Here is a 22,085-nt window from a genome sequence, read left to right as displayed (position 1 = left end):
CATTCTTTTGAGGAGTTGCCTCTCCGCCCTCTATCTTTCCGCTTTGACTTACACTCAGCTTCCCACACTAGAGCTACCACAATCTAGAACAGTGGTTCTCTCTGTAACTGCCTCTTTTGAAGGTTATTAAGAAGAAATGGTACCAGAGCTATTAAGTTTTGTAAGCTAACTCCCAATCCTTTTAATAGGAGAGAAAGAAATCAAGAGTGCTGAGAACACACTGTTGGCTATGTCATAGGAAAAAAAAATTAATAGCAAGACCCAGAGTGACCCAGCACCAACTAGCAAGACACAATCATCACTTACCTTAACAAGAATGATGAAAACAGTCTGCAGAAATGGTCTCTCATGGACCTCAGTAAGCCAGGTGGGATGAGATGCAGGCAGGCAGCAAAAGAGGAGCAATTCCACTGCCTTCTCTCCAAGCTCCCTGGAGCAAAGCTAAATTTTGCCCTTAGGGCCGCTTTGAATATTAATGGCCCAGTCTTTTTATTTCACGAGATCATCAAAATCACCTTCCTATACTTACTTTTGCACTGTGTTATATTTGTTGACCCATCAAAATCAGTAGTGGTGTTTCCAGGGCATGAAATACAGTAATTTTGTCCAAACTCAGGCTGGTATGTCCCAACTGTGCAGCGAATACACCGATGAGTTGTGGTATTATAAAAGTGGCCAGGTGAACACTGAACTGGAGAGTAATTAAACATGCAGCATTGTTTTAGAAGTGGCAGTAGCACATTAGAATGTGATCTTATGCATTTCTACAGAACCTAGTATAATTTCAATAACTGAAATGCCACATTAATAAACTGAGGGACAAAAAAGCAGGATAATTGAACCTCACTTAATGTAAATCCAAAAGCCCCAAACACAACACTGTAGAGCAGTTCTGTGTGGAAGCAGTGATAAAAGATAAGGGAGAGTGAGCATAATCACAATAGTTTTGTAAGCAGGACACCAAGTAGAACAGTATATTACCAGATGGTCTAGCCACTGACATTTGACTTGGAAGATGAACCGTATGTAGAAATACTAACTGAACCTTTTTTCCTTGCCAGCTTACGTCAAGCACCATGTGCACTTCTGCTGTATCCTAGTACACCCCTGCAATCAGATCATCACAAGCAGAGGTCTAAGACTTTGGCCCCCTACAAGTGTTATATTGCATCAGCATTAGTGACTAAACTCATATATTGTCACATTCTCTCACAATCCCATACTGCCTGCAACAACAGGCCATGACTCAGGGTAAAGCCACCTGACGAGATCTGCTGCTACTTCATTTCATCACATCATGCAAATCATCATGTTAGCTAGACACATAAGCTATAGTCATCACAGGATTTGCTGAGAGCACCTTCTGCATCACCAAAGAAAGATGCCGTTCTGACACACAAATTCTTTTATAAACAACAGAGTTTTGTGGAGTTTTAGACATGAGATAGACAGATGTAGAAGGAAAAAGGTTTCTAGCAGATTTGAAACTTCTTTCCTAGATCCCTGTATGCACATAAGAAGAATCTCTTCTCCCAGTGCAATCTGAGAATACAGGACCCCAAACACTTGCTTACATCTCTAATATGCTTTTTTTCATTTAATTTTGCTTAGCTATTCAGTATCTGCATCTATGCCCATCATCATCTGTACTGAAACCTGACAAAAAGCAATCAAGATTATCACCCATAGGTTGTCTTTGCTCTTAACTCCATCACCATCTTGCTTCTTTTTCCTTGCCCTCTTTCCTCATGGGGCTAAAAAGGAATTAAAATATTTTCCTATTTTTTTTACCTCATTTGGCAAGTTTACCTCTCAGCTTAACATCAAAATAATTTAGTACCTTGCCTTTCATATACTGGCTTCTTTACTGCACAGTCCCTCTTTTCTATTCCTCTTAAGCTCTGTTTACTCCCAAATAACTCTAGTCTTGTCGAGCTTTGTAAGCCGGCTCAGCCTGAAGTCCTTCCCTATGTGCTCCACCCTCCAATCCAAATGCTTCAAATGTAAGTTCCAAACAGTTCTTGCATCTGTGATTCCATGTCTCATGTGGCCTCTTCTACATGAAAATCCCTGAGCTTTTCATTCCAATTAATACAAAAATTTCCTTTAATCTCTACTCTAACTTACAAACTGAACTTCATTTACAGACTTGGTTTTGTTTGTGTTAAATAAAGCTGAAATCAGTTCCTCTTATCTTGACCCAAGGTTTTTAATGTGTTCTTTTTTAATTTTATAAGCTAAAGCTCTAAGAATGAAACAAGAGCATTTGTGGATTCAGTGATTCTTCACTGAAAAAAAGTCTATTAACTATAGCATTATTACCAGTGATGTTGATTCTTCAACAATACTGCAAAATTCTTCTATTATGTTGCAATTCTCAATAGTAAACATACCTTAACTGACACCAGAGAGCTCTTTAACCACCACCAAATGCATGCCTCAAGACCTTGTTTCTATCCCTTATTTCTACTCTACAGCAGCAGATTTTCTATTAACACTTTTTCTTCATGTGATTTTGATAAAAGTGGTGTTCTTTTACTCAAGCTTTAAGACATTCAGTAAACCTCCACACTGATTAACATTTCATATTTCTCTCCATGGACTGATATTTTTATTAACATTTCCAAAGACAACCTCATAGCTGACTTTCAGCCTTTTACATTTTAGATAACCAACATGCTACGGAAATTCCTCCACTTTTAAATATGATCTCCACCCGATTCTCACTCCTTTGAGGGAAACCTTGGGAGCTGATTGCATGTCAGCCCCACTTTGATCAAACTTAGAGGGCTGCCTAAGATACTGCATGGTCAAGCTGAATGCTTTCTAGGCTTTCTAGCTATATTCCAAGGCATCCAAGCCAGTTCCTCATTACGAGCATGAAGAAACTATTTGCTTTTTTATCCTTCATGACTGCAACTCTCTCCTCTGCATTTTCATGTTGCTGCTGTGTTAAAACTCAAAATGTCAATAAGGCATGCTGCTCTTGGATTTCTTTTCTTGAGAATTTTTCTCCCTGCTGTTCCTTTATGACTCTTCACATATCAACGACTTCACAGTTTCCATGTATCTCGCCTCTTCTCAAGTCTTGTATAGAAATCAATTATAACTCTTTGAATGCCCCACTTGTAGCAGCAGTAGCAGTTACTTCTGCCTTAGAGCAATGCAGTTCATCAAATAAATCTTGACCTTACCTTTGGTCTCACAGTCCTGAAACAAGGATGCACTACTATGTCTTGTTGTTAGACCTCCTCCGCAGGGAAAGCAAGATACTCTCCCAGCTTCAGACTGGTATGTTCCAAGGGGACACGGCAGACAGGGCTTGAAGCCATCAGGAGAATATTCGCCTGGTGAGCACTGGTCTAGAAAAGGAAGAACACACTTGCTTTAACCTATAGGTATGTTAGTGAGCCTGCACAGGACCCAAAACCCCACAGTGAAACTGCTCTCTTCTTTACTTGGGAGGTGGGAGCCAGGGTTTCAGAACTCAATACATGCAGTATACCCTGTAAAACTGAAACAGGCATTGATAACCTCTGGTGCCAGTGAGCTGGAGCCAGTGCCATTGTTGCAAGGCTACAAAGGACTGTCCAGTATCCTCTGGTCAGTAGAGTGTAATAAGTAGTGATTGCATCCTTTCCCTAGCTAAAAGAGTCTTGAACTCCACCCTAATGAAGTAATTTAGTACTGAACCTAAGATGGCAAAAATATACTTCCAGATTTCTGTAAGTATTTTAATCTTTTCGAATATTCATACTTCACAACCGCTGGTGTTACTGAACTGTGTGAAAACCTCAAGAAGAACAAGTAATTGTGCAAATTCTCTAAACTAAACACTAAGTGCCTCGAAGACTTTTAAAGATAAATATTCGTGCAATTCCTCTGATACTGGATCTTGGATAAGGATTATCTGTGCACTGGATTGCTGTATTCTGTATAGTGCATAGACAGCACTAATTCAATCCAACTGATTTTACTTAAACCACCACTTCAATATTATCTGACAAGCCTAGCAATATTTATGGATATCCTTGAAAAATTCTAGTTTTCAAAATTTTCACAAAAGAATTGGCTTCAGTACCAGAATTTAATTATTACCCTGATCTGGAAAGGCACAAAACACCGTTGCAGTTGTTCAGCTGTGCTGAAAAATTCTGTCCCTTTAAAGACCTGTTATGATAATAAACAGTTAGTTTATGTTTATAGCTCCAATAAATCACTCAGTGAATAGCTGTTTTGTTAGGAAGTTAAATTGGCTTTGGCTTCATTTCATGATATATGTCTAACAACAAGCAGGGCATTAACTACGGGTCACGATCAGTGATGAAGAGTTTTGTTTATGCCTGATACACTGAGTGGAAAAGTGAGTGTTCCTCTTAAAAATATAATACAGCAGGTTAAGCAACTCGTTGTAGTTTATCAACGAAAGCTAGTGAGGAAGTATTAGCTCTTGGTTGTAACTTTTTCCAGCACACATCACTTCTGTTCTCACAAGGGATATAAGTTCATTTGCTCCCACACTTCTCAAGCCTTTCTTCATCTTATAAACATTGCTACAGAACACTCATCTCTGTACTCTTTGTGCAACTTAACAAACATGAATGAATTAAGGCTTTCATTGCAGCATTCCCAATAAGGTAAAGAGAGCACTATTTACAATTGCACAACAAGGGATGACAATCAGAGTTAGTAAAGGTGATTTTGAGACGTGGCTACTGACTTCAGAAACTCAGAAGAAAGGGAAAGACCAGTGCAAATCTCCTTCCCTTAAAAAACTTTATGGCTCTATGAGAAATCAATGCTTTGAGCTGCCTTGCTGGAGACTACTTGCTTTATGCTATCTCCCCTTAACCAGTCTTTTTCCCATCATTTTAAACATGTGTCAAGTTTGGAATGGTGCTTGGGGGTTTTTTGCACTGGCGGGGGGAGCACAGGTGTAGGCTATGTGTCTGTGTCTTTGTTTTGCTTTTGTTTTAAACAGAATTCCATTTTACATTGACAGGTTAAGCCATGGAAATTCAACCTTAAAACTGTACTTCAGGTTTCCTGAACTTGCTTCAAGTCCAGCATAACAGTAGGTTGGCTAACAGAGCTCAAAGAAAACCTGTTCCAGGCAGGTGGTCAAGCCCACCACTTCATGAAAATGTTATATTTGAGAATTTATCCCAAAAAATCTCTCTTGACAACTTTATCATCTGCACCTCACTTGCTTTGAAACTGCATGTTGTAAAACTGTAGACCTCCCTGCAGAATAAAACTGAGTTAACCTAATTCTTCCAGTATTATTTAGCAAAGTGTCTAATTTTTGAAAATTTGCATTGAGGAAGTAAACTTAAAATGGTCTCCTCAGACATCGCTGAGATCCTCAACATGGGGGATTCCTAGATGCATTGTGTGACTGAATTCTGAGACCAAGAGAAAGATGGGGCAGAAGCATCAGATGGTCTGCTTCTGTGCCTTAGCTCCACACAGAGACACACTATGAGCTCCACATAATGTTTGGTTTCCAGGAATCTGAGGACTGGGGCAAGAGTCACAAGTTTTGTCCTGCCTCATCCACATTTTGTGTCTGTGGGTTCAAAGCCAAATTAAGTGGTCAGCAGCTAGACTACTACTATAGATAAAGTGTAAGGTGATACAAAGGCAACGCTTGCATAAGTATTAGAGCTGATCATCTGTCAGGACTTCTGCAATTTGGCAGAAAGTTTAATTAAATTAATTATTAAATTAAATTTTCCAGCTGCTTCAGGACCCATTTCCCTCGTGTTTCCCAATAGCACGGGCTGCCCCAGGGACACACTGTGGCAGCTCAGCAGCATCACAGGCTGTGTCTGTGGCCATCCCCACAGAAGCAGCACAGGGCTAAGACAGTGAACCGCAGGAACTGTGTAAAATCAACCTAAGCCAAAACAAAACTTTTCCATTTGATCTAAACCAATGAATTCAAGTATTTAATTTTGATTGTCCCAAAAGTGGCAACAATAGAAAGAAAACTATAAAAAAAGTCCAACTAGCTACCACCACTGTAATAGGGTGTGCAAAACTAGCTGAAAAAAAAAGAGTTGTGTACACCTGCGAACTTGCTTGGAGAGAGAAAAGGATTAAGTGGGAGGACAGAGGACAGGCTGACCCAACATGCAGAGAAAGCCAAGTAATGACTACCCTGCTCTTTCAGTACGAACTACTGCTCAAAAATAAGAATATCTATTTGGGCAACAGACTGAGAAAATGAAGTTTTAAATATTGCACTGCCTAGAAAAGTGTATAAAACTATCCTTCCCTGACTTTGACTTTGAAAAACACACTAAACACTTCAAGGCCTAGTAGATCCTATGTGGGTATGAGAAAAAAAGGTTAATGCATCCAGATACAGATTTAGTTATACACAACGTAAAAAATATTCATTATTCAATGCAAATATTAAAGTTACTCCAAGTGATGCTCAAGCTTTAATGTCTCAAGTTCTTAGACATATCAGGTTCTTCACATGACTACATCAAACCAAGCTTTTCGAAGTGGTACAAGCGTCCAGAAAATTTGATCCAAACATTCCCTGTAAACTGCTCCTAGCTATTCTCCATCTTCCACCTAGAAAAGTTCCAGACATGCACCACTCCTATCCAATTCCACTGGCTCACAGAGCCGGGGTAATGAGGAAAGCTCACAGCACTCACCAGGGTCCAATTTATCATAACAAACAGACTTGGTGTTAAGTTCAATTACAGTAACATTAATTATAGGGATATTATGCAAACACGGGAATCATCCCATAGAAACCCACAGGACTGTGAATGACATTAGGGTGACACAAATGAACACTCTCAAAAAAAAAAACCCAAAACAACAAAACCAATAACAACAACAAAAAAAATAACCAAAAAAACCCCTCCAAGAAATACCTCTAATGTTTTAAACATTTCCCGTCATTTGTATAAATTAAACGAAAAATGTTTGAGCTTCATTTCACAAAACCAGAAATTGCATGGTCCCCTCTGACACAGGGGAAATACCCAGTCAAAACAAGACCTGAAGATCTGCAAATGATGATATTAAATCAGAAATCTGCTGGCTGGCTTTGCCCTTTTTTCAGAAACCTCACTGGTTTTCTCCAAATGAACAAAAGAACCAATTGCCTCTAGTAGACTTCATTTCTGCAGCAAATGGCTTTGTTTGTCTTCAATACCCTTGAAAACCCGGTTTTGAGTCTCATGCAGCTGTTTTTAAGGGGAAAAAAGTGAAAGCTTTTTTGATGCAAAACCAAGAAGAAAAGGAGAGAGGGGGGAGAGGGGCCCACAGGGAACAAGGATTAACAGCTACAAAGACATTTAAAGGCTCTTCCCCTCTTTTCAACACATTAGCCTTTGAGCATTTGCTCCTTTAGACAAATGCTGTAGTATCTCAGTGGCTGAGAAGGTGAACCTCATAAAGGAGGTCATGATCCACCAATTCACCATTTTCTTAAGAACGATGACTTGACTTTATAAGGAAAATCACCAACAACTGATGAAAATTGATTCTGAAGCTGCATCCTTTAAGTTATTGATTTTTAGTGGTTCACACGTTTATCTCACATGAAATGGTTACACATCTCAAGGATTTATGGCTTAAACCTATCACTGCCAGAGCAAGCGCGTTAGCAGGAAAATAGCATCCTTCCTCCTGTTTGAGAACTCATTTCTTCTTGTCAGATTTTTATAAAACTGTTTTAAAAAAAACCCAACATACAGTTCCCTGTTAAGTAACACAACCATTAATTTTAACAACTACAAAGACAGGCAGGACTTTGCTTTTCTCTTCAAATATCTCTCTCATACTTACAGAAGGCCAATATTGTCACGCATCTAAACTCTGAGACATGGTTCATAATTTCGTATGAAGTGTTAATATTTGCATCCTCTAAACTGCTGGATGCTGAGCAATGAAATGCATCAGCACCTCCCATGCAAGACAAAGCTGCTCAGTATTGATATCAGAGCAGTGCCTATACCACTGCTGGTCATGCCTGCTGTTCTCTGAAGTGACAACTCTTTAGATGAATCCACTTGCAACTACCATGCAATAGGGACATGTTTATATGTTCTTTTACACAGCAGTTTCAGGGAATGGTATGTTTCACTGCCTCCTTCCATCTGAAAGTGTTCATGTATCCAACACAAAAAACACTAAATGGAACAGGCAAGGTGTATTTTCAGCTCTATGGGCTGTGATCAAGGTATGATGGGATATTTAATGCAATGGAAAAGCAGCTAAATTGCTTGTTGTTTCTCCCTCAGTGGAAAGAGCGTGAGGGCAAAAGAATCCCAACAGATATGAAAAACTAGTCTTTCAATACAGATGTTTCTGCTAAATCAGTTTCTGAAAAAAAATTGCAAGTATTTCTTGGTCTTTGGCTGTTAAATCTGTCTAAGAGCTTTCATACTGGAGAATGAATACTTGAGCTAGGTTTAGTGAATTAAACTGCATTCTCTCCAAGAAAAATCTTCTCCTCTTGAAGTATGCAGCAGTTCCAGCATCCTCAAATGGTTCATCCAGACTTGAAGCACTGTTTCGCAAATACGCATGTTTATAAGAGTTACTTAATGTGGAAGTATCACACTCCTGCTAGGAAAATCCAGTTCTCTGGGAAGGTTGATGAGGGTTTCATTTCCCTATATGCACTTCCTGTGATATACACTAGTAGAGACCTACTGCTGGTTGCCTCTTGGAAGCCATTCACATGATTTCATGGCATTAATCAGCATGAGACAATCCTAAGTATGCTTATTCGTTGATACAGAGCTCACACGTAGCAAAGACAAATGCAACACCTGAACCTTTAAAGCATCAGAAAATCCCAAACAGAACTGTAAACAGCAAACTTGAAATAAAACACATCACACTTCAGAATCTGCAGCGAATTCCCTTTTACCATCAACAGCTGTTTAAAAAACAGCTGACAGACATGCAATCATTCAACATACTAAGAATGGTGAAATGGAAACCTCTTCTAATCTGTTTCTGGTGCCTTTCTTCGGCTTTTATTCTGTGCTGTGCTCCACTATGTACAGTAGGAGTGAAGAAAGGAAAATTCAGAAAAGTACTACTTCACCTAAAGTGTGAAATCAAATGAAGTTTAGCTTACTGCTGCAACTGCAGGCCACTTACCAGGAACAAAAGCTGTCAGAGCAGGAGCTGGACTTGTCCTCTTACACTGCTCAGATACAACTAAAGTTTCAGAAAGGGCTGTGCCACAAGAAGTCTACCACAGTAAGAGAAGCAATACAAGACTGTCTGACAAAGCTGTCTCTAACCTAGCCATACTCCAAGTATTTTGTTTTCAAAAATGTATTTGAAAACAACAAACTGAAACTTGCACTTCACTCACCATCTGCATCACAGAAGACTTGTAAATACCTAAACTGATTTTCCTACCTCCCTGCTTCCCGCTCCTCTGGTCAGACTGAGCAAAAATCCCCTTCTCTGCCTGTCCAGAGACCATCTGTACTGAATCCATCTGTTGACCTGGTATTTCTTGTTACAGAATCACTTTCTCCCCAGAATCAGTATCGTATTTAGATAAGCAGGGTCCCAATCCTGTCCCAAAGTTGTCAGCAGCTCCGCAAAAGAATCAGATCAGATCAAAGCAAAACAAAAACCAAAAAAAAATTGACTCTCTCGCACACATCCCTGAACTATCTTCTGCCTCTTCTTCCACACTGTTCCCACTCCATTCTCTTCAGTCTATTCCATAGTTCCTTCTGACTGGCAGTCAAAGCAGCAGCCGCCCAGTGCTGCCTTTACCATACCCACTGGGACAATCAGCTTTTCTAAGGAAATGAGGCGTATGTAACAAGACGGCCTCTGCATGTACTTTTATCTCTCCTCAGCAACTACTGAATTTTCCATCCAGTTTCCAGCAATCTGACAAAGCATGCAGAGAGGTTTCAAAAATACTAAGTTTCTGTAGGTTTAATGTAAATAAGCAGGGAATATGCAAGTGGAGGAGAGAGATGTCCTTAGCATCCCTGCAAGTAAAAGGCTGTTTCGTATCCTCTTTGATCACAGCAAATCTACACCAGAACATGGTCTGAATACTTCACCTGAAGAAAAGAAGATTCATTAGTGATTGCACCTGTTTAGACATGATCAAGTTGGAATAGAAGGCATGCGACCCACAGGGGATCATATCTTACTAGTTCCACTGCTCACAGCAGTACCTGTTAAGATATCTAGTGCAAACTGGACAAACTGCAAACTTCATCAATTCAGCAACAGAAATGACTTGATTTTTGCAAGTTGTTCTTCAAAACATTGTCTTCATATGCTCAATGTCTCTGTTTTCATAGAAGCACAGAATCATTTAGGTTGGAAAAGACCTTTAAAATTAACAAGTCCAACCCTTAAGCTAGCACTGCCAATGCCACCACCCAACCATGTCCCTCAGCACTACATCTACGGGACTTGTAAATACCTCCAGGGATGGTGACTCAACCGCTTCCCTGGGCAGCTTATTCCAGTGCTTGACAACCCTTTCGGTGAAATAAGTTTTACTAATATCCAGTCTAAACCTCTCCTGGTGCAACTTGAAGCCATTTCCTCTTGTTCTGTCACTTGATCCTTCCCAATATTCGCCTCACTATGCCCTCTTTTCAGGTAATTGTAGAGAGTGATAAGGTCTCCCCTCAGTCTCCTTTTCTCCAGACTAAAAAAAAAAAACCAGTTTCTTCTACCGCTCCTCCTAAGACTTGTGCTCCAGACCCTTCACCAGTTCCGTTGCCCTCCTCTGGACATGCCCCAGCACCTCAATGTCTTTCTTGTAGCATACAGAGGGATGCTCACTTCCCTTCTCATGTTGGCCAAAATCCTGCTACCACCCACAAAGACCATTTAACTATGGACAGGCTATTTGAGCTCACCATAACAAAGCGTTTTCCAAGCACTCTCCAAAAACCTCCTTTCTGTCTGAACTAGCATAGAAATACAACATAAGCTTCTCATTTGTAATGAAAAATTAAACTAGTTCTGCAGCTACTTAAAAAAAAAAATTGTTGCTCCAAATCCATATTGCAACTCCCATTGCCTTCTCTACCTGTGGTATTTTTAGCTTACTCCTTGCTGTTTTTCCAGATGAAATCACAAATGGCTTGAAACCCATACTGTGCTCTGTACAATAGACTGAGACAGTTTTTCAAAGCCTTCCTCCAGCATCCAATGCAACAGCTTGAAGATATCCATGTAAACACATCTTGGTGAACTTGCCAAGTTTTTCAGACTTATCACGATGTTACAAAAAAAAAAAACCACAAAAAGAAAGCGTACAGCTTTTTTGAACAGAATTCTTGAGTAATTCCCTAGTTTTCTTGCTTGCACGGATATTTTAAACAACACTAATTCATCTTTCTGTTCTATGAATCCAAGTTTTTGCAGAGTTAGCAAAACTAAATGGGAAAATCTATTCCAAGGCCAAATGGGTTGCTGCTCAAGACGTGTTAATTCAGTCTGACAAGCATTTTAAAAGCTTGCTGATTCACCAAACCACCTACATGCTGCCTACCCTGCGTTGCGTGAATTAGCTGTCATGGTTGTTAGGCCACTGTTAAGATAACATCTGACCCCCCTCCTTAACTTTTGTGCTTTGGAAGCATTTATTATGGGCTGCATTATGGTGGTGCCCTCCAGTACCATGATAATTAAGACTTTTCTCAGTACTGGCCAACAAAACCCCTATTCTCCACGGATTTATAACTGTCATGAAGATTCTCTGGGACTCATAGCTTAATTGGCAAAGATACTGTGACTGTATCAAATTCTGCTCAGCTTTTTCTTTGGAACAAGAGAGAAATGAAATATTCACAAGTTCAGCAACAGTGTTACGCCAGGTATCAATTGTCATCTTAAAAATAACACTGGTGATGCCGAGGCCACTGGTGCCTAATGCTACTCCCACATTTTCTATCCGTGAGCTTTCTGTAGGCTGCATATCAGCTATAAGAAAACACAACGCACAGAGCCCTTAGTCTACTTTATAACACAGGAATTGCCAATAACAAATACATCAAGAGGCATTTTTCAGTAACACAAACAGCAGCTTTCACATGCAGCCGCCTTCTCTCCTGGACAAATACCCCACAATCCTTTCAAACTCATCAGACTTGAGCAAAACATTAAAACACGTGTGATAGTTTGTTCCTAATTTACATTTACTTACCACATCTGTTACCCACATGCATCTGTCCTGTGCCACAAGACTGCAGAGGCTCTGATAGCTTGAGAGACTTTCTGGCTACTTCGTGGTCCATGCCAGAGACACGAATGCGGAACTGGTCCCTGCTGACTGTCTTCCGTAAGGTTCGGATGGTTTTGCGGAATCTTTTTTCAGTCTTTTTCCGAGCACAACGCACATCACATGTGTCTGAAAAGTAGCAAGGATGAAAGCTGCTGTAAGTGAACATGCACAAAATCCTACACAATTTAGAAGAGTAACCAATGCAAATCACTGAGAAAGGAACTCCTGTGGACAAGTCTGAAATCTTTAAGGACAACACCACCAGGCTAGAAGAAAAATAATCAAACATTTTAAATTATAAACAGCTCTTTGATCTTTGAAACTATCCCTTCCCTCATTCTTTCTGAAGTAGTAAAATTAGATTTTCAAAACAGGAGATACTTTTTATTATCATTTTGCATACAGATAGAAGAGAAAAACACAGAAATTAAGGAGCAAATGGCAAGAAGCTTCAAACCGCACCTTGGATCATTTTCCAACCAACCTGTCACCTCCTTTCGGCTTGTTTCAAGCTCAAAGTCCACAGTGATAAAAGTTTCTCTTGTCGCTGTCAGTCTACCGAGGGCTCCATGAACTTTCTTGCCAGAGCTGCATGTTAGGTTTACATAGCGGAAGCTCTCCATTACTGAATTATGTCTCTCTGTATGAACAAAATTAAAGGAAGCAAAAGCTTGGCATGCTATGTTGTTGAACATTCACTACTGCTCAGTGCTTATGTTGTCATGAAGAGTTAAAGGGGAGCAAGTGATCAGCCCCACATGACAGTAAACCAATAGCCTGACCAGCTTCTCAACTGCCTTACATAGAATCGTAACTCCAGTGCACCTACGGATTTACTGTCAGGCTAAGACTCTGGCACTGCAGCAGGTCTGAGGTATGATTCATTGCTGGGATGAGAGCATGTGAAAAACACATTAGCTTGTAACAGTGTTTAAAATAAGTAATGGTTGCATGCACAGGACATTTGGAGATGATTTTTAAGGAAATAAGATTTAGTTAAAGAAAACACCTGGAATAAGCTTTTGTTCTGGAGTAAATAACTCCTCATTAGCATCTAGTGTAGTTTCTCACTATTACTCTTCTAAGGACAAACAAACTGCATGCCGATTCATCATATTGTGGGGGGGTTTTATTTGTTTGTTTGCTTGTTGAGATGTACTCCTCCTCATTTTCTCCTGACTTTGTAAATTCCCAGGCTATACTTTCTGCCTTGGAACAGATGGAAGAGCTGACCTCACTGTGTCTCTCTGGGGCTCTTGAAGTATAAAAGGAAGACAAAAGAAAAGAGGAATAACCCTTCAGCAATACAGCCAGTGTAAAAGGCTGGGAGATGCTTCACTGAGGCATAAGACAGCACAGAACAGGTGAGAAAGGAAAGAACAGAAAGAAGGGAGAGAAACAGGAAGAAATCAAAAGTATAAAAAAACCAGTTGATTTTTTCTGAGAATTTATTGAGAGTGATACAAACAAAAAAGGAGAAGAGCTTTCCTAGCAAGACTGTAAGGCTGTGACAGGTACATCCTGTGATCTGAAATAACTATTGAAAGAATCATGGCTGGGAAGAAGTATGATTCCTGAGCTCAGTGAAGAGCGGAAACTTTGCAGTCCTCTATGCTTTGCTTATGGTATATTTCGTATCTGGAAAACACTTAACTAATCTGCTTACCTGCATTTTTATATTCATACCTGGTTTCATCTGTTCCAGACCTTCTTGAAACATCTCAGTCTTTTTCAAACTACACTTTGCTTCATTTAATTTAAAGGTTACGCTTATCTTGATAGCTGAAGTATCTTCAGGAAGAAACAATGACACGTTATTTTAAAAAAGGAATAGAAAATCTAGATAACCCTGATGTCATTTCATAATAACGGCATCAAAAACTATGCTGATATAAAGTGAAAAAGCAGTTATCACAGAAAAACTAAAGAGATGCCAGGTTCCTCCTGTGAAGCAGTTCCAGTTGTGAACTGAAGTATGATAGATTTTAATTAAAAAAAAAAAATTACGAATAAGAATGATGTCAAGTTCAGATCTGCTACCGTAAATCAAACAAAGGCTGGCTGAAATCAAAGGAGATGCTCCAAACCAGATTGGAAATTAATTTATGTCTATTTAAATAGTCTCTCTTTTCTGTTTAATTCTAAATGCTTCCAAAACTTTACTGTCCAACAGCTCAACCTACACGTATCTTATATCGCCAACATCGCCTAGTTTGGACGTGTAAGAAGAGGCGTGACGCTCCCAGCCTAGCTGTTTATTTCACTACTAAACTTTTTTCTCTTTCCTTATTTTTCAGTCTTAGTTCAAGTGATGCTGATGAAGCAGTACAAGGGGAATCTCCTGCTGTAAACATGAATTGCAATCATGAGGAGGAAGAAAAATTGAAAACAGGAGTAGCATATTGGTGAAGGAATACAGAAAGTCAACAGCAACATCATTATGTCACAGTTATCTACTAAAAGTAATCAGTCAAATCATGCAACAGTAAATCCAGTGATTACCCAGCCAGCTGGATGCATTTGTATTTTGCTGCTTTTTCTTAAGCTGAGATGACCTGCCACAGGTGAGGGTGTAGGCATCTTGTGTTCCTAACAGACAGACCATACAGACAGACAGTAAAGAAACAAGCATTGTGCATAGAGTGAAGACTCCCACAGCATAAAACACATTTTTAATTTGTAGATCATTATCATATTTTTCAATAACGTTGTTCATAAAATAATCCATATTAGAGTTTGCCTCTTCCAAAGCAGTTTAAAGGGCTCAGGAAGAAAAGCAGCATCTGTCTCATAAGAACCAGCCGAGTCTGCGTGCTGCATCCTGTAGGGTGGAGGGGATGTGCAGGCAAAATCTCAGCCCCCACGCAGGACTGGAATGCCTTTGCCCCATTCAGCAGCAGCTCTCAGGGCCAATTAAGGAATGGCCCAGGGAGCACAGAGAATTCTGCCCTGTCCTCCTCAGCTTCAAAAAGACAGTTGTCACGAGATGGGTATCTGAGGGTAGAGTGGTTATAAAAGACAAGGAAAGGGGGTCTTTCCTGGGACACTGGCAGGGATACAGCCCTTTATCATCTATAGTAAAAAAGGAAAGGTCCCTGTAGACTGTCTTCTTCTTGGGGCTTCTATGAGACAAGGAGGTTTGCTACTCTTACTCTACCTACAAAATCATATGCTTGCTTTTGTTGGTTTTAACTTACCAGAAAACACCTGGACATCCGAAGAGCAGCTTAGGAAGCACCTATCACTCCCACCACTCTTAATGCAGTGCAGCGACACCTTGGGTGACATATTATCAGACAAGGGACCCTTTGTCTCTAAATAGGATAAAACAAATACTCAGAAGTAAAACGTCTACATACACCCTACTAATAAATCAGCATGCGGCTGCTTTGTAGCTGGTACCTGAGAGCACCTATGCAATTCATTTGCTGTTTAGACAGAAAATAAGAGCAAAATAAAATTGCTAGAAGATCACACCACGTAGTAATTTCATTTAAGTTAAAGCTATCATTAGCAAACCTTCCCATGCAAAGAAACAAAAGGAAATAGAAGAATAAGCTACATAAAAGCACAGGAAAGAAAGCATCAAAATCCTTTAAAGTATCTCCTGTTTTGGTTTGGGGTTTTTTTTTTCTTGTTTTTACCAGTTTCAACATCAGTACCATCATGCCTGACGGAAAAGTAAAGTGGAATACCAGGAACAATGACTTAGACCACTTAACAGATCAAGACTTTCAGTTTTGACCATGACCACATGGACATCAGACACATGAGGAGTAGGAATGTATTTACTAAGCACCTTACCAACACAATCCTTCTTATTCCAGTGTAATTTGTAGTTAGAGTGACACAGGCATTCATAGTCCCCCAGTGTGTTCACACACAGCTGCTGGCAACCACCATTGTTGACGCTACATTCATTAATATCTACAGAGAAAAGGTAAAAATACTTTTAAAAAGTTACTCCTGCCAAAGTTCTGTACTCTAACTCCACTAGATAAATGTGTGCACAAATATTGCTTAGCAGGGTTTGAAAAAGATTTTGGGAGGGCTACCTGGACACCCATCTTGAAATGTTTTATTTTCATGGAAATACTTTGATAAAAGTCAAAACCGATCAAATGTTATCAAAGGGAGATGTTAGGTATGTCCTTAAAACACATAATTAAAAAATATCCAGTTTCAGCAATATGATAACAAATTAACTTGAAGGAAAGGAGACCAAATCAAGCCTGCATTGCACTGTGTCTGGTTAATTAACATTTTTAATTTAGAATAAAGGCAGGCAACAAGGACAGGATTCATACTGTCCAGTCCTCTGAAGTGCTCAGATAGATACAACTGCCGTGGAAGATTATTTGACTCCACCATTGTATCCCCATTGCCCCTTTTGGCCAATCATACAATTTCAGGAGCATCCGCACCCAATAAACGCCAATAGGAGTAGAAACTACTGCCAACACAACATACAGCCTTTGGTGCAAGCTTGCATGCTGATGGAGAATATACCATTCACCAGTGGTGTATTGCAGGGTCAATACTGGGGCCAATACTATTTATCCTCTTCATTAAACCTGGATGACGGGACAAGAGTCGACCCTCAGGAGGCTCACACATGATACAAAACTGAGAGGAGTGGCTGATATACCAGATGGTTGTGCCACAATTCAGAGGGACCTTGACTGGCTGAGGAAATGGGCCGGCAGGAATCTCATGAATTTCAACAAAGGGAAATGCAAAGTTCTGTGTGTTGGTTTCTCAGATCCACCCAAATGACTGCCTCACTTGTCTCCATCTATAGCAATTATACCTAAGCCTAGAAAGCTGCCATTAAGAAATCTCTTGTGAGTTCCAGAGTCTGCACAACTGAGTGTATCCACTTCTACGCACACTTTTCTTAACAGTAATAACAAGTTCTTGTCACGGCTGTCTCCCAACCATTTGTCCCCACTCCCCTAGATAAGTAACAATTTGGTACGAAAGACTGTGAAACATTACAAAAAGGAGCTGTTTTGAGGCACAAAACATGCTAGTAACAGAACTGAGACAACAGGGGTAGGAATGGAGCAGGAGAGAGAAAATGGATAAAGAAAGGAACACATTTTGCTCATCGGTGGCCAAAAGAAATGGAATTAATGCAGAGGAACTCATGAAAGCAGACTTGATGTGCTCCATTTGCTAAAAGAACAGTGTTAATCCCCATCCAGACAGGTTTCCCTGTTCATCAGGATAAAACACAGCAATGTTGCAGCTTTATAATCTTCTTTGCCGACTTCCTAGAGGCAGAGGTTAGCATAGATCAGGCACACTGAGATCTCTGAACTGTTATCTCTGAGTTCAAGTGGGCTCATTCTGCCTCAGAAATACTTACTCAGAATTAAATAAGAATATGGAGTTATTAAGGTCTTGCCTAGATCACTTATAAAACAGGTTTAATTCCATTTAGTCTACACTTATTCACGTTTCCTCATGTTAACTCTAGGAATTTGTTGCAGAAATATTCACACTTGACATCCACTGAGGTCCTGTGAACATATTTCTTGCCTTGCAGGAAAGATGTAAAAGATTTATGAGTACTAATCTTGGCAAATGTAAATCAGTGGTACTACATCCGCAACACTGCAACCTGCATCACAGCAGGATCTGAGATGTGCACAAGGGCAACCCACAAAACGGTAGTTTTCTAGAGTCATTCAGAGCTTCCTGCATTTTAAGTCCTCTTTCATTGAAGTCATGAGACATTCATGAGACTTCTGCATGTGAACAATCTATCAAATTATGGCTTTCATATCCAGGTGCAAAATGCATCAGTTTGTTCTAACAGTCACAGGTGCTTTCTGGATGCTGGGTAGGAAGGGAAAATCATTTGAGCAAATACAAAAATAAGCGGGATTAGTTCCTCCTTTCACTGTGCCTCCTTATCATGGCAAAGAGTAAAATTTACTGTATATGCCTGCTGCACATACACAAGCTTATGTCTGGCACAGGCACTAATTAGACCTGGGGCAACAGCGCTCATCAGCATGCCCTACAGCATCTTTTTAAAACTCACCTCCACAGTGTGTGAAGCCGTAGAGAGCGTATCCTTTGTTACAAGTACATTCAAAGGTGCCTGGATGATTGATGCACGTGTGGTCGCACGTCCGTTCAAAAGAGCATTCATCAATGTCTGCAAGTTTTAAAAGGACATATCAGTGTCTTTCATCCTGACAAGGGAGCACTGATGAGCTAACAAAGCTGGGGACAGAGATGTGCACATCTACATAAACTGAGAAAATTCTTTCAAAGCAAATAACGTAACATAATGAAATGACAACTTTTAAAAGAGTAATTAGTTCACCAAGCAAGGAAACTAATTGCTATTTTAACAAACACTAACAAAAACTGCTGCTGTATTTGTAACAAATTCATTTAAAATAAATTATTTCATTAAGAAAAGTCTACATAAGGTCTACAGAAATAGATATACAAAAGAAATGATTGCCTTTGCTTTATCCCCCATAAATAAAAACAAAGGCCACCTTTTTAATTATATGAACATGCAGTGCCTGACTTAAATGTGCTGAAAATCGCCACAGGCTCCAAGATACACATGAAGACAGATGACTGGAATAATTTAGTGATTTTTTTTCCACAGATGCCTTATACTGTATAATTAGACTTCAATGTTTGTCTCTAAAAGCTGCCGAGATGTCAGCTCTCTCCAGTCAAAGTTTTCCTTGGCGTTACAATCACTTTGCACACATCATCTTTGTAAAGCACAGGTATGACGCTTATTCATGATCAAGCATCATGATTAAGAGATCATGACTTGAATGGTAAAATTCCCATCACATTCTGGGGCCCTGAACATTCATTATACCATCAAAAGCACCTAAAACTTCTCTGCCAGTATATTATATGTGCCATGTAAGAATGTTTCAAGATACAAAACTTCACATCAACATCACTAACATATCATATCTTCTTTTTTTCTCAGGTTTTGGCATGCTTCAAGACACCATTTTTGAAACAATCTAGGGAAAGTAACAGAATTGAGAGGGACAAAAGGGAGATGCAAGTCTTAAAAATACATTCATAAACAGATTCCATTAAAAAAAAAAATTCCACAAACTATCTTGAAAACCTAATCTTAAGTTTTTATACTAAGTTGGTTCCATATAAAAGGTTGTCCTTCTTAGTCTGATTTTAAAAAGTATAAGAACTCACCAAAAACCCAGGTGAAAATTATTTTCTGTTGGTCAGTTCATCTTTCTGAAATTTATCATTAATGTCAGCTGGTTTGCCTAGAAAATGGAATTATGCATTTCCCCAGCTGACTAATTGGCTTTACTTTGTTTCATACTGTACCTTTTCCAAAACCACAGACCTTTACATTCTAATGTATTTAAGCAGGTTTTACAGGATTGCTAAATCTATATGCACAAATCATTATACAGAAAACCAAATACGCTCACAGCAGAAATCCATGTCATCCCAGAAATCAAATGCTCCATGATCTTCTAGGAAACAGTGATTTGTGTCTGTTGACAGGCGTATAATTTCATAGATCACATGCTGTATCTTTTTTTCTTTAAACATTGAACTCAAGTCATCTAAACATCCTATTAAAAAAAAAGATGGATGGAGGGATATTGTCTATTTTTCCCTGTAAATTATTTTAAGATCTTTAACAGAGGGGAAGAGGGGAAGCATTATCCTAAAAGAGCTTTTTAATATGATGCTATCTCTGTCACTTCCATGTAGTAGTTCACTGTGTCATTAAACATACCTACTACAATAGAATCAAGCCAACTGCACTAACTCAACAGCTGTTTCAGAAAGATTAAAAAAACAAAACTGAAGCATGGAAATTATTCTGGAGTCCATTATCACTTCATCATTGCAGTACATGTCCAAGCCATGCTGATTTGCTGTGCTTGTATTGCCTCTCCAACGCACATACCTTGACAAGACTTCTCATCTGTTAATAATTTAAATCCTTTTCTGCAGCTGCAATCAAAACTGCCAACAGTGTTCTTACAGAAATGATCACAGCCTCCGTTATTGGACTGGCATTCATCAATATCTGCAACAAAAGACATCTTCAGGAAATAAACACAGTACATTCAACATACTTCCACTGCCAGGTACATAAAAGAGTCACGTCCAACTGGTTAGAGAAGCCCAGAAACAAATCTAGCAAGACAATCTTATGGAAGATCAGATGCAGCACTTAAGAGTGATCTGGCCCATTCAGCCCCATGACAGTGTTATTTGCTTTCACTTAACGTATTGCTGTCAGGTACATGGTTCACAAAACACCATTTCCCCAAGCTCTGTTTGAAAACACTTGGACTTAGATGCTCTCTAACAGGTTTCAGCTTTTTTAATATTCTCCCAGCTCCCTTTTCCTAAGCTCAGCAGAAATCTCAGGCAGAGACAACTTCCTGAGCCACTCTGTACTTTTCATGACAAAATGAGTTCTGTATCCAATATTAATTGACTGAGGCATGGGGATTCCGTCATTTCTGCCTACCAGAACAGTCTTAGCATCTAATTACTGGGAAATTTATTCTAATATACAACCCTAATGCCCCTTTGCTCCTTTCCAGTACTCTCATTAGAGCTGCTTGGACCAGTATAAGTAATATTATTCACACACCCCTGTTTACACACTGCTATTTACTTACAAACCACTCTAATACCCAGCTGACTGCATGTAAAATAACAGACTATTGGACTCTATGCCTGTAAGAGCCTACAGGCCTACCTCTCCCCATACCGACCTCTACTTTACCACAGACCTGTATAATTTCCTACCAAAACTCATCTGTGAAAAACGAGGCAGTCTCAGCAGGAGGGGTGGAAGTGGTGAGGGGGGCACAGAGCAGCAAAAGTTCTCTGCACATGATGCACCTGATGCAATGGAAACCAGGCATCTACTCCTGGCTGCAGTTCTTTCTTAGGTCACTTTACACATACTGGCTTTTCTCTGGACACTAGATTACCTTCATTTGGTAATTTTACAGCAAGGTGTTGGTACTCACATGTCCATGAGTATAAAACTCACCTTTACATGTCTTCCCATCAAACTGAAGCGTGAATCCAACAGGACAGCTGCAGTGAACTCCAGTTGATGTATCTTTACACGTACGATCACAGCCGCCGTTATTTACTGCACATGTTTCTAGCCAACAAAATAAAGCTAAAGTTTGCTTAGAGATACATGGTGGTAACAAGAAACATCGTGTGATTCAAGGCACAGTTCCAAACACGCTGCTACTCAACCACATTTAGTTTGGTGCACATTCGCAACTACTAAATACACATGTTGGTGAAACTCCTACCTCAGCTATGTCCAGCTCTTTTGTGGAGACCCTACAAAGATATTGTCTCTGGATATTTTCATCCTTAAACACAAATCCCTGCTCCTGATGATGAATCCATTCCTGTCAGTCTCCTTACACCCATACTCAATCCTGGCTGATCCTCCCATCAACGCTAATGCACCAGGTTATGCTGAGCACTACTAAACCAGCTTTCTTAAAGACACCTTCACAGGTTACCTGTGCTGCTGGTCACGGTGGATTACACCCACAAGGAGTGTACCTTCAAGCTCGTAACCCAGGTGCCATCATAATCTAACATTCCTCTAACTTCCTCCTATGCAAGCTATATGTAAAACTTACCAAAACTTTCTAGTGAACACCTCCAAAATACAGTTCCTCACATCCAACTGAAGACAAATAACTCACTCTTTGGCATTTATCCTCTACTAGTCTGCCTAACCACTGCAGTCAGCCTAACAACATTTTCACTGGCTGGACAAATGCAATTT

The 22,085-nt window shown here is 39.7% G+C and overlaps 1 protein-coding gene across 3 annotated transcripts in view; it reads right to left on the bottom strand.

Annotated features, from left to right (window-relative positions):
* The window catches only part of SCUBE2 (signal peptide, CUB domain and EGF like domain containing 2), a 42,170-nt gene that overhangs the window by 4,698 nt on the left and 15,387 nt on the right, over nt 1-22,085 (bottom strand). The window contains exons 8-18 of one of the 3 annotated variants that reach the window (XM_069857629.1): nt 21,318-21,434; nt 20,211-20,333; nt 18,318-18,434; nt 16,070-16,192; nt 15,463-15,579; nt 14,768-14,854; nt 13,952-14,056; nt 12,750-12,905; nt 12,188-12,391; nt 3,195-3,362; nt 530-691 (exon numbers count right to left, since the gene is read on the bottom strand). In XM_069857629.1, the coding sequence (XP_069713730.1) occupies nt 530-691; nt 3,195-3,362; nt 12,188-12,391; nt 12,750-12,905; nt 13,952-14,056; nt 14,768-14,854; nt 15,463-15,579; nt 16,070-16,192; nt 18,318-18,434; nt 20,211-20,333; nt 21,318-21,434 (1,479 nt within the window). The remainder of the gene's footprint in view (nt 1-529; nt 692-3,194; nt 3,363-12,187; nt 12,392-12,749; nt 12,906-13,951; nt 14,057-14,767; nt 14,855-15,462; nt 15,580-16,069; nt 16,193-18,317; nt 18,435-20,210; nt 20,334-21,317; nt 21,435-22,085) is intronic. The other 2 variants (XM_069857630.1, XM_069857632.1) reach the window with 2 other exon arrangements.

The sequence above is a fragment of the Phaenicophaeus curvirostris genome, chromosome 5 (assembly GCF_032191515.1).
Source record: "Phaenicophaeus curvirostris isolate KB17595 chromosome 5, BPBGC_Pcur_1.0, whole genome shotgun sequence".
Classification (NCBI taxonomy): Eukaryota; Metazoa; Chordata; class Aves; order Cuculiformes; family Cuculidae; genus Phaenicophaeus; species Phaenicophaeus curvirostris.
This window is presented reverse-complemented; position numbering and strand designations above follow the sequence as displayed.